The sequence below is a fragment of the Synchiropus splendidus genome, chromosome 14 (assembly GCF_027744825.2).
Source record: "Synchiropus splendidus isolate RoL2022-P1 chromosome 14, RoL_Sspl_1.0, whole genome shotgun sequence".
NCBI lineage: Eukaryota > Metazoa > Chordata > Actinopteri > Syngnathiformes > Callionymidae > Synchiropus > Synchiropus splendidus.
The window spans coordinates 11189532-11202080 of record NC_071347.1 but is presented as its reverse complement, the minus strand read 5'-3'; the positions used below and the strand labels follow the sequence as shown (position 1 = coordinate 11202080).

Here is a 12549-nt window from a genome sequence, read left to right as displayed (position 1 = left end):
AACGTGCTCTCCAGCTGAGGCGGAGGAAAACAGAAGAGTGATAAGTGCATTTATTAGCTGGTGGGTGCTTTCCTTGTCCACGAAATCCAGGAGTGGCCGATCAATGCCAATCTGTTTATGCGCATTCATAAAGTCGGGAGCTGCAGGATCTCGCCAATAATTATGTCAGCCCGAAGAGTCGTGACACAGTATGCCTTGTCCGCAGCAAATGAAAAATGCTCTATGGTAATGTTAAGTATATATCCATTCATTAATGAAACCTGGAAAAGCCTAAGCAGAGCTCTTTTGAGTTTACGTTTCAAATACAAATGGAGATGAATAGCTCCACTGAATGAAAATGGCTTCACTGCGATCGATGACACACAGAGCACGAAACACATGACACATTTTTAGTTTAGATAGTGCAACGCTGATGTAACTTTAAATCATGTGATTGATGATCTGATAAAAGGCAGACGATTGAATCAGACATCTCTCATCTGCAAGGCGCAATCTAACAAACCAGCTTCGTTTCAGAGTCTCAGTAACCTGTACTGTAATTATTGAGGGTTTCACTTGTTTAAAATACAAGATTCTGAAGCAAAAGTCCTCCACATTCGGTGCTGTTTGGTCACTATGCATCATCTCTGTATTTAACAAAGCTGACTCAGCGCTTTCACTGTCTTGCTGAATTGAGACTGAAATGCTGGAAGGTAGAACTGTGATATAAAGCTGAATCGATTTTTCTACCCACCCCTACATATGACAATGACTATCAGGACCTTCAAAGGTGCTGGAGACCCAGCACCGGCCAGCATTTCACCACAATACAAATTCAGTCAGTGAAGTTGAGGTGACTTCATATTCACTTCAGTGCGACCTTTGTTGCGGCTTAGTTCCTCAAGCTTCAAAGAACTGTCCAAAGATGGATGAAGAAGATGTTCAACAGCAACTTCCTGTTTTACTTCTAAAATAATACTCTGGATGAAAATAATAAATTAATAATAATTGATCATGACATCACTTTGAGCAGAATCTTGACCTTAAACTGGGAGACTTGAGACCATCCCAGCTGTGGCCAAGTACATATCAATAAATGATTAACCTCTGCAGGCACCTTCCCTCCCTGAACAAACTGCAGTACACAGTGCCATTATGAGCGTTCTGACATGCATGCAGTCGGAACAATGGGACTCTGTTTGTCCATCTCTGCTCACGTCTTTGTGACAGATCTGGAAACGTCCAGTGGAGCACAAATGGACTCAGCAGAGAGGAGTGAATGCTACATTCACCGCATGGACCCGAACAATGATTTGTTGTCCACTCAGCCCACAGTTGGGAAAATAAAAGGACCACGTATGTGACCACAGAAAGCTGAATGTTCAATGATGAATAAATGAAATGAGGATTGCAGGATCAGGTGGACTCAGCTACATGGAGTATTTCCAGATTGAAATGTGGAACACCACCAAAATGTAATCTCGTACTTCTTGTCGCAATATCAGCAGTTCCTGAAGATTTAAGTTCTTCTGGTTTGGAGGTATTTTTCAACCCAGCGATGATCAATAAACTGGGACAATCTCATAACCTCCGTGGCCGAGGCAATGAAGGCCATGGTGAGCACTTCCGCAGCCATGAAAGGGGCAGTGAATATTCACTGAGCAGTTATTAAGGCACCAAACATGACTGTGTGGAGAATGGTGTTTGGTGAAATCGGTCGATCATCAAAGCAAAGTTTCTTTATTGTTAGCGACCATTTCTATCTCAGGAATAAAAACTACTGGGACTTAGTTGACAGAGGAAGTGTTAGAAGACATACAAACTTCCACTGACTAATTGTGAGATGACTAACATCGCCCCTTGGCTGTTTGTTATAATCAAATATAAAAATATGAATCTCATTTTTCAGACTTCCATCCTAATGGGACCAAGCAGAAGATTGTGGAAGCAAAAGCTTAGCAACGTTAACAAAGGTAAAGTGGGAGACCATTTGTATGTACTGAACTGACAGTGACAGAAGAGATGTTTAACAACACTGGTAAAGTAAAGTGTAGTGGGGATGTTTGATATTAAGCTGCAAAGTCAGTTTGATTCTGCTCCGTTTTATAGCTGCTATGTTGTAACGGTCACGGTGACTAACAAATACGACACAGATTTTTTTGGGTTGAGTCTGTGATGTGGTTTAGGATATCACCTTGTCAATGCTGTTGGGATTTTAAACAATATATTTTAATATTTATATGCACTCTTAGTTATATTTTATTTTTATTTTTATAAATGGACTCTATTGGGGTTTTTTTGTCCGTCAGTCATTTGTGTATATGCATATTTATCTATTTATTGAGGCTGACCGTCTCCTAAGGGGATGGATTGCAAGCCTGGTGGCTGTTTTTTTTTACAGGAAAACTACATGCTGGAAAAGCAGTTCTGCAGTTCAACACAGGATCTGGTGAGATGCAGAAACTTTTTACATTTTTTTTAACGATTTATGACCGCACCACAATAGTTTCTGGTGGCTTCCTTGGTTGGATTATTTTTCTGTGTTTTTTGGGATTTATGAACCGGGCTGTTAGAATATCTGTGTCTGTTGTTAAAAAACTCAAGGGCATGGAATGGTGGGGTCGGGGGAGTCTGCTGTAGTCTATTTTGAAGAACATCACATTATTTTTCATTAATAATAAAGTGTGCTATTATTATGGATTAACTGTTCCTGTTTTTATTCCTCATTTCATTACCTATAGCAACACAGGTTTGTCTTGGCTACGCGTCCGCTCAACCTTAATTTAATGTGCGCTGTGTGTTACTCCTTCCTGGGTGTGGAGGTGAATTGTTACGTCGCTACACACCAGGCTGCCTCACACCTCTGTAGGTAGAACAAACTAGATTATTGTTGCGTAAGGAGTTTGCTTGTTTTGCCAAGAGTTCAGGTTTTAGATTTTTACGAAGAAAAGACAGAAAATGACTTTGAATATGAAAATATGTCGCCATCAAACTGAAGTGATTCGAATGAGAGAGGTCAAGAGAAAGGTTCCTGCAGAAGGGAAAGAATGAACCCGATGACCAAATGAACGTTTCCAACAGGACGCCCCTTTCGAGTGCAAATATTTTAGATCAATTACCCGGACTTAGCTGACACATTTCAAAGTTACTCCAGCATTCTACACCGATGCCAAGCTAACCTGTCACATGAATTCTTGCCTAAGACTACAGACATAACGAAAATACTATTTTCCCCCGACCGCAGACGAAACCGTCCAATGAAAACATCCTGTAGAATGTGTAAAACACAGAAGCTTCAGTGTACGTGTGCTGTTTATGTGAAGCGCATGACTTGAAAACCCACATAGAGATTTAATTCTGTTTAGCTTTCTGCTATTTGCTTTAGAAATATGCTCCACAGCTTTTGCCAGATGTTCAGCCTGCAAATGAAGTGACGAGACATCACGCGATGAAAACCACAGTCGTCCATGCCAGCCGGTCCTCACACCAGCTTCACACCCGGGCACAAAGCTGCCGGAGCCACGGTAGTGACAGTAAAACACAAGAGGAAGCTTTATGGTCCCACTAGACATGTTAGCATATTTGTCGCAAATCACCGTTAACACAACAAACTGCCAGGAACATGATCAGACAGCAGGACAGTACGGCATCACTGCGGCGAATATATGGGAACACAATTTGGATCTACTCACAGCATAAGGTGGCAGAAAAAATGCAAACAAGCGAAGCATGTTTTTCAGTAGGCAGCACTCTACACTGAGTATCTTGACGATTACGAAGCTCCACCCCACAAAGCCACAAAGTAAACTCCCTCACTTCTTTCCTCATTCCCTTGACCTACAGCTCACCCAGGTACCACTGCTCCACAAATATCACATTCATATTCCAAGAAAATACCACTAACAACTGTCCTGTCATGTCTCCCACCCAAACATTTGTTCATTCTTCAATTATATAGAACAACTTCTCTCCAGTAAATTCCAGGAAACAATTATAAAGCAGAACTATTTTCCGACAAGAAGCGTCCGCTGCTTTTAGGGGGGCTAACTATTAACTCAGCAGGAACACGATAGCTACCTACAGTACAGTCCTATATAAATGCATTTTCACTGGCTCTAATTGAAAAAATAGCGTGTTGAAATAGAGTTGCTCAGGCACATTGGTTGGTAAATCAGGAAGCAGTACCAGGATCTTAGACATTATATATCAGCATATACGTAGATTACCCAGACTAAACTTTAAATGTTCAAAGTGAAAACTGCGGTAGTGTTTGTTCGTGGAACATGTACTGACAAAAAGCATCAATTAAAATTGTTGTTATGGTATTATTAAGTACTCATATCGGCCAGTACTCAATTGTTGGCAAAAAAGTGGTATCAGGACATCCATACTGTGAAGTCATAAAACTGCAAAGCATGGTAAATCTGGATTGTTATGTGTTATGTGAAGTTCAGGCAGGCGACCTCCGATAACACAGGAGGCCCAACCCAGCCCACAAGCCTATGATTTGACACAAGGAGGGAAACTTTTTAGTTGTTTTGCTCTATATATTTCGGGGATTGCTGCTTTGATTCAGTAATTTTTTAAAAGAAATTTGAGAAAATGTGGGTCACCTTCAACTCCATATTAATATTTTGGAAAACGTCAGCAAGACATTTTGTAGCAAGCAAACTAGCTGTCTTAAGGAACAGGATTCCTTCACCAGGGCACTCACTTCCACCCACACTGCATCTAAATGATTTGATACCATGACAACAGTGGATGCAACTCAATCAGACAGCAGGTGGGACAGTAGCATAAAATAGATCCAACAAGTGTTTTCAAAAAATAGCAGCAGAGGCCGACTAGTGAATGGCAAAACCTTTGGAGGATTCAGAATATACATACACAGAACAGCTATATAAACATCACCAAAATCCAATCATCATCGACCAATCCTGCAAGTTTCATTGAAGTACGTTGCAAATTAGATCAAGAGATGTTTTCCTCACTTGTACTGCTGATGGTCCTTGGTGCTCCGAGTCTTGGCCATGAAGCGTTCAGCCAGCTTCTCCAAGTTTCGGGAGTATTCCATCTCAATCTCCGCTTTCTTCCTGAAAAAGTCCTGCAGATCCTGCAGCAGCTGGACCCTCATCTCGGTTTGCTGGTCCAGACATTTCTGCTGTTCAACCAACTGGGCTCGGATTTCTGTAGGATGAACAACAACCCCACATCAGCATGTAGCCAAAATTTGACATAAAAACATCAGAACTTAAACTTAAAAAAAAAAGACAGGATCATTGTGGCTATTGAAAGACGCTAATAAACAGACCGTATGCCATTTAAAGCAGCAACACGTCACATCACAACTTCACATGCATTTGCTTATAGAACCTAATAACATATAAAACCCAAATATCTCATCTTCCTAAACATTATCCAAAACTAGTCACTGGTAATAAGACTGAAGGTGGAGCAGCACATGAAGCCTAACATCCCTACGGATAGATCGATGGCAAATGTGGTCTCAGGTGTTTCATTAAGACAGAGAATAACAGCCGGATGAATGAAACATGATTCCCATCACACACTGGAGCAAAGACACATACAACCAGCCACAAACTCATCGGTGATTCTTGCCAAGCCAATTGACAGGAAAACAGGAAAGAGGTCTGCATGTAGTACGCGCAGGTTAGCGTCAGAGGTCACAGCTAACAGGATGAAATTCACTCAAGTGTATATAGACGAGAACTGGGGCCCAACTGGGCTCTTCCTGCTCCAGTCTGCTTATATTCGTGCATGGATATTGCATATACCCAGTTAGTTCCCCTACATTCCTATTCCCATTATTTCCAAGGAAATATACCAGAAACGTAGCTGCGGAGTAAGCATGGTGCTGATAAGTAAAAGAGCGCCATGTGGTTTAAGTGGCATGACAGGAATGAATCAATCATTTGAGATGCGTTTATGGACGAGTCAATAAAAATATTAATTGGTTGCTGCTTCTGTTTTATTAATGTTGTCTACTTGCTAAGCCTGGACAGGTCCATCAAACCAAGATGAACAAAACCTCTTGTTAAACGCTTGTACAGGACACGACACAAATAATATTCAAAAATATTATATCGTGATCAGCTCAATCTCTTGTACTGTAACACCAATGGAATCAGATATCATGAAACCATTGGTGTGAGTTTGGAGTACACCAGCCAACCTGTCACTTAGTGAAACTCATTAATCCACAGGCGAGATGGACTGAACCACGGAGGCTACCACTGAGCAAGTAAGAGGCCTGAAGGAGGCTATTTATGGATTGTTTTTCATTTACTTTTGGATAACCTGAAGCTTTAAATGGGGCTGATACGGGTTTACATCACTATTTGGCAAACAATGCCACACCATGGGAACACAATGTGGGACAAGATAAGAGCACACAACGACAGTAGAGTTATGTCCACATACACAAGTCATTTTGGCGTCGAAGAAGGCAGTGAACTGTGGCAAAATTAAGAGGATTCAAGGCAGCCGCCTGAACCACTTATATAACACGTCATAATTGACACAATTACATTCATGGCTGCACATAGCACCTCATTAGGTATTGAATTTTCCAGAGTCAACACCGGTAGCTGAAGCCCTCACTGTTACTCCATATATCTGAACAAAGATAAGCAGTAAAATAGGACGGTAACATGACAATTTGCTTTATGATGCTATAGATTTTAGAGTGAACTACAGTTCTGCAATGAAAAGTCACTTTTGTCAGTTTCAAGGTACCTAAAATAACGACTTTTTAACAACACTATACAGTAATGACAGGCTTTTCGAGAGGCTTTATTCAAGGTCTGTGTAGTAACAATATAGACGTTTCACATTCCGGAGGAGTGAGTTGAAAAAAATCCATCAGATGTTGAGTTGAGTTATCCAGTCGTCATGGAGAAAGAATAACAACAAAAGGTGGGTTTTGGCTTACATTTACCACAGAAATCTGCACTTAACAGACAAGGAAGGTGAGACAACTTTAAAGTGTACTATCCAAGATATTTCCATTTATGTGATGCATTATGTCAATGGAACGCTCGTGCCTTTCTTCTTTACTAGGTCTACCAACTTTCCAAAGTCAAATATATGTATCTGGAGAGACAATAACTTGGCAGGCCAGGATTTTGGCCCGGGGCAGAGACTCCCCATATGGCAGTAAGACGTAGCTACAGCCAGATGTTAACCCTCTAAATGTTAATATCACAAAATCAACGGTACATTGTAATGGTGTCTTTGTCGAGATATGAACATTCACGATGTTTCGTTATTGCGAAGTCAACAATCTCATTTCCCCGGCTCGTCCTGCTTGTACAGCTACGACTGTGGCAAAATTGCAAATCCAAGTACAGCGAAGAGCAACAAACTGATCGACAACTAAAGTCAGCCAGTGGCAGACCTCCAACTTTCTACAGCCTTTTGTCTCATAATGTTTTCATTTAATAACCAAAACAAGAAAAACACCTGGTTTTTACTAAACCCATAGTCATACAGTTTCCATGTTGAGATATCTGGGATGAATATGGAGCTAGGGATAGGACATTTTGTCCTTATCGTTCAGCTCCAGAAGACAATGAAAACAAAAAATATTTTAGTTTTATTTCAGTACTTGTCAATTCACTTTGTTATAGTGTCCAGGTTGTGCTTGGTATACATCTGGTTTTCCAACATTAGGGAGAGATCGAGCTTTTTAACCCCGGAACAAATGTGTAATATTACTGTCAAAGTAAGCGTGGTGTTGATGACATCCTCGCTTTGATCTCACTAATGCGCCATCTCAACCCCCCGCTGGAAGCATTAGAGGAGCAGAAGCCACAGAGTATCAGACTTCGCGTCTTTAACTCACTAATAACTGTTATCCAAAGTTCCTCTAAAGTTAGATCCATCTTGCTGTCACCAAGCGTTTCTCTACCATTCCACGGCGCATTCCTTAGGTCATCTGTATGGTAAACACGTGTGGAGGCCTTTGTGCGGTGGGATTTAAGGATGAGGGAATGCGTGGTGAGGGCATCAAAGCGTTCTGTGATCCCCTTTAAACCAGAGAGGCTCGGAGAAAAGGGAAGCGCACCTGTGCACTGGGTGGAGAAATAATGCGGCAAGATTTCAAATGTATACAAAGTTGGCGATTTGGCCTTCCAAAGAATGTTGCAGATTCCAAACAAAGGCAATGAAGCTGTCAACAACAAATCCAACTGAGCCTGCAGAGATCAAGTTAATGTGGCTGGTTGATTTAGACAATCAAAAGGCAGCGTTTGGTCTGTGCGTCAATCGGGTCGGAGCAAAGGCCTTTTGTTTCTGTACTGGATGCTGTCCAATCGCTCCTTTAGAGGCCACATCACATACTTCACATAACCCCTTTCACAAATATGCTCAAAGTTGCAGTTTAGAATGGCTTGATAGGCTTGATCTTTTGTTGGGAAATCTGCTTAGTAAGCTGGAAGAGTAGTGACCTAAAAACTTGACCTCCCAGTGCTTCCACTATCAGAGTGGCAGACACACAGTTGATGGCTTCCATAACCCAGTAAAACGCTGTCTTCCAAGTCCCCTCAGACCCACTAGCATGAAAAATTCAAACTCTTTATAAGAAAATTTACTTCTGCTGAATCCAGCAATCTCCTCTGTCGCTCTTGTTCTATTGAATACCATTTATAGCCAAACTATCTGGGCCATGCTCGACCAAATCAGTCCCTGGGATGTTGCTCTCCAAGTGAGGAGTTGTTCATCAGCTGCACCTGAAATAGCGCCTGCATCCTTGGGGAGACCCCACAGAGGCACCACCGCAGTACGCTTTCATCATTATGGATAACTGGTGTCTACTTTACACACACCAGCTATTTACATGGAGCGACAATGGTCAGGACAAGGAGTTAAATTGTTGTTGTTGTGAAATAATTTCCCACCTTTGTATCAGTATGTGCCACACAGCACAGGAGAAAAATGGGGTAAAAGCAAAGTTGATCAGAAGATTGACTTTCACTTCCCAGCACAAGCTTTCACTTACAGCCAGAGTGGAATCATATGGCTTGAAGATCCCGCAATCCGCACTTCATTTTCTGAGGTTTTTTGGGGGCACTTTGGTAATCCAACAAGGCTCTACCGCTGTAATCATATTCAGGCCATCAGCCATGTTTATGCTTCTTTGATAAACACCGACCATATGCCATCCTGGTCAGACCCCACAGTGTGACTGGTTAAAGATGCGGCCGCCACATTGTTAGTATCTATTTAAAGTGACTCAGTGTGTCGCAAGCTGGTAAGTTAGTCACGCTTAGTGGGAAAAAAAGAATCTGACTCAACTTCCACATTTTTAGACGTTGAATACCCACTTTGACCAGCAGAAAATGCTATGGGTGATTCCAAATGTTTGCTGACTATATGAACTGGACTTCAGAGACCAGTAGAGAGGCACTCTCGTCATGAACATTGGCAAGGCTGATAAAACAAACATCTGCAATGTCAAAACGGTTTGCCCTTTTCAACACAGTCCTTCAACAGTGAGTCATACAACAAAGCGTGTGATTCATTCTGAGATGTTCACTGAAAAAAATGAATGCCAAGTGGATTTAATACACCAATTTTCTTCGCTTGGCATTTCCCATCCACACAGAAAGTCAGCCTCCTCCTCCTGAACATATCTTGGTCAGGTTCCATGGTCATATTTGTCTCATGTATGTGCCACATCCAACACTTCATCCAACATGTCCTCAGTCACTCCACTCCATGTGCACAAGCCATCTGACCTCGCTTTGCTCTGCCTCCAATCACGGCCAATGTTCTGATAAAGATCACCCTGTTCGCCGTCCCCATCCATTGCACTCTGACAGCGCTCACCTCACTTTAACTCTGAATGTCCCTCCCCCCTCCTGCCTCTCCGAAACCTCCACCAAAAATAAATGAATGAGAATTCAGGATTTAACAAGAATAAATATGTTATTACAGAGTGCAGTGAAGTGAACTCAATAGAAACAACCACAGAACACAGCACTGAACACAATTCTAATGTCCCCCTCTTACAGAGTGCATTGAAACGACAGCCAACCGGCACGTTTGCTTTCTTCAGACAGGGGGTGAGGTCACATGTCAATGATCGACAGGTCTCAGTCAGTCGCTGTTTCTAAAGTGTATAACTGTACAGTTATACAGATCGGACATGTCCAAGTAGTTTGGAATTTACTGCCACTGTGTTGCCAAAGTGCAAGCACTTGGCAGCCATCTGGATCCACTTCAATGCAGATATCATCGACGGTCAGTGCAGATTAAGCCAAAATAATAATTACAGTTGAAATGCAGCCCAACTGTAGAGGAGTTAAACTGTAAAACTGCACAGGGTAGCTTTTCAACAACACACCTATTAAAATGAGCAGCATGTCGGGAAACATTTTGCAGCCATCCTTGAAAAAAAAAGAAAAGAAAAGAATGCAAACCTGAGATTTCTTTCCAGCCACCAATATGTTTTAAAGGGTGGTAAAATGGGTCAAAACAAATCAAATGAAACACTTCAAATCTGATTTAATTCAGTAATAAAAGTGTCAAGTAACGGCCAAATATGTCTGAAAACACACAGATTTGCCAGAGAGGAAGAACAGGTTTGTTCTGCTTGCGTGCAACAAAGCCAGACTACACAGGTCCTTCTGCCAAGCTTTCCAAAAGCATTTTAACTCAAAATATTACAGAGCTATGTTATGACGTCGCCGTTACAACATCTTACCGACATGTTTAATGCTTCCAAAACCACTGAAGGGGTTTCCAATGGAAGCACCGTTGCTACTGGGTCGCAGAAGATAATGGTTTAATCATTGTGGGGGACAGCTTGGACCTAAAGCAAATTCATTTGGAACAATTCAACACTATTCTGCCTAGAAAAGAGGCTGTTACACTTTTCCTCTAGCTGTGGAAGAAAAGCATGAGTCACCTGCCTCATCTACCATGTTAGATGACGTGGTAGCTACATTACACCAAAGTTGTCATAAGCAGATCATGTTGGAGACGTTCAACCAAAATCCCCCACCATAGAGACCAAATGACAAAAAGCATGTACATCATTTGCACTTGAAGCCTGCAGAATTACTGCCACAACTCTGACAAATCTTCCGATTTTCAGTAAAAGCTTGGTACAGCAGCAGAAGAAAACAAGGGTGATCTGACAGTGTGATCCATGGGTGACTAGTGTGGCGCACAGCAAGAGAAGGAAAAACAATTTTGTATGAAAAAAAGAGAGGAAAAAAACCCCAACAAAAACATTGGCAAAAGGTTGTCACCTGTCCCCTGACATGCAGAGCCGTCCCATTTTTGACACAAATAGAAGCCATCCCGTAACAAACCTCTGAAGGACGTAGGGCTGGATTAATCTTTGTGGAGAATTTCTAGAGAATCTTGATCATTGTTGTCATCCTGTATCTCGATTAAACACGGACTCCCAGGCCACTTGGATACACCACTTCTCCTTGACCCCTAGATGTCACTGTGTTCTGAATCATGACGCAGGAGTAGGCACTCACATAATTTCTCATACTACAATCGAGTACATTTACTCAACTGACCTAGTCGACTGATTTTGACAACTTTAGCTAAGGATCACAGTATGTAGCATTAGCCACCAAGGTAACCGATACCGACACGGCATGACTTCAGTTCTGGCACTGAGTGGAGATTGTTCTTGTGGTTGTCTTTTTTTTTTTTAAATAACCAAAATAGTTGAGATTGAATAATTAAAAAAAATGTTTGAGTTGAGTATAAACTGTGTGTATAGTCATTCTAAGATTCACTCCTTTCAAAAGCTCATTTGAAAATGTAACAGTGATGACAAATCAAACACAATAATACAAGCAAAGAAAAAAAGAGTCGATGACACAACAGGGGAAAACTAAATGTTACATCGATCTAAGATCCATTACTGTTTTGATACTGAAATGAGTCTTTCATGAAGTGGAATAAGACAATGTCTCATGATGGGATTCAGTTACAAGAATCACGGTTTCCGAGAGAGATCAGTCATCACCGCGGTGGCCTGCATTGTTCTGCTCCAAACTGAATAGGCGTGAGAAGGCCTGGACAAGAAAGAACACAATCGAGCATGAGCAAGTTTGTTCAGCTGCTGGTTCAACTCAAACTACGGTGTTTGATCTGGACACACGTCTGGTGCGTTTGGCTTGCGAGGATTATTTGTCTGCTGGTTCGTCTCGGAATGTGTTGTTACTTGGGCGTTTAAGTGTTTTTATTCTCCGACACAAATGCCCCAGGTCCTCACCGTCGTCAACATACTGGTCAAAGTGTCTCAGGCAGCAGTGTGAATGTCTTGCGACTAAATACACTTCAAAGGAGCGTTGTAAAGAAAAAGTAAGAAACTACAAAAGAGCTGTAGACCGTTTAAAAAGTACACACAAACTTGAAATGCAAGTGAATAACTCTGTCTGGCTCATCATCTGAGGAGAAATGATTTAAGAGGAGACTGATTTATATCACATTCCTTGCCAAAAAAGCACCCACACTTCTCAATCATGCCAGCTGCAACTTCAGCCCTAGAGGGAAGAGAGTTCTACTTGTGGTAGACGG

General features: G+C 41.7%; 1 protein-coding gene across 3 annotated transcripts in view; it reads right to left on the bottom strand.

Annotated features, from left to right (window-relative positions):
- Positions 1 to 12549, bottom strand: part of srgap1a (SLIT-ROBO Rho GTPase activating protein 1a) — a 74878-nt gene that overhangs the window by 41783 nt on the left and 20546 nt on the right. For all 3 annotated transcript variants that reach the window (XM_053885122.1, XM_053885123.1, XM_053885124.1), the window contains exon 2: positions 4971 to 5166. In XM_053885122.1, coding sequence (XP_053741097.1) covers positions 4971 to 5166 — 196 coding nt within the window. The remainder of the gene's footprint in view (positions 1 to 4970; positions 5167 to 12549) is intronic.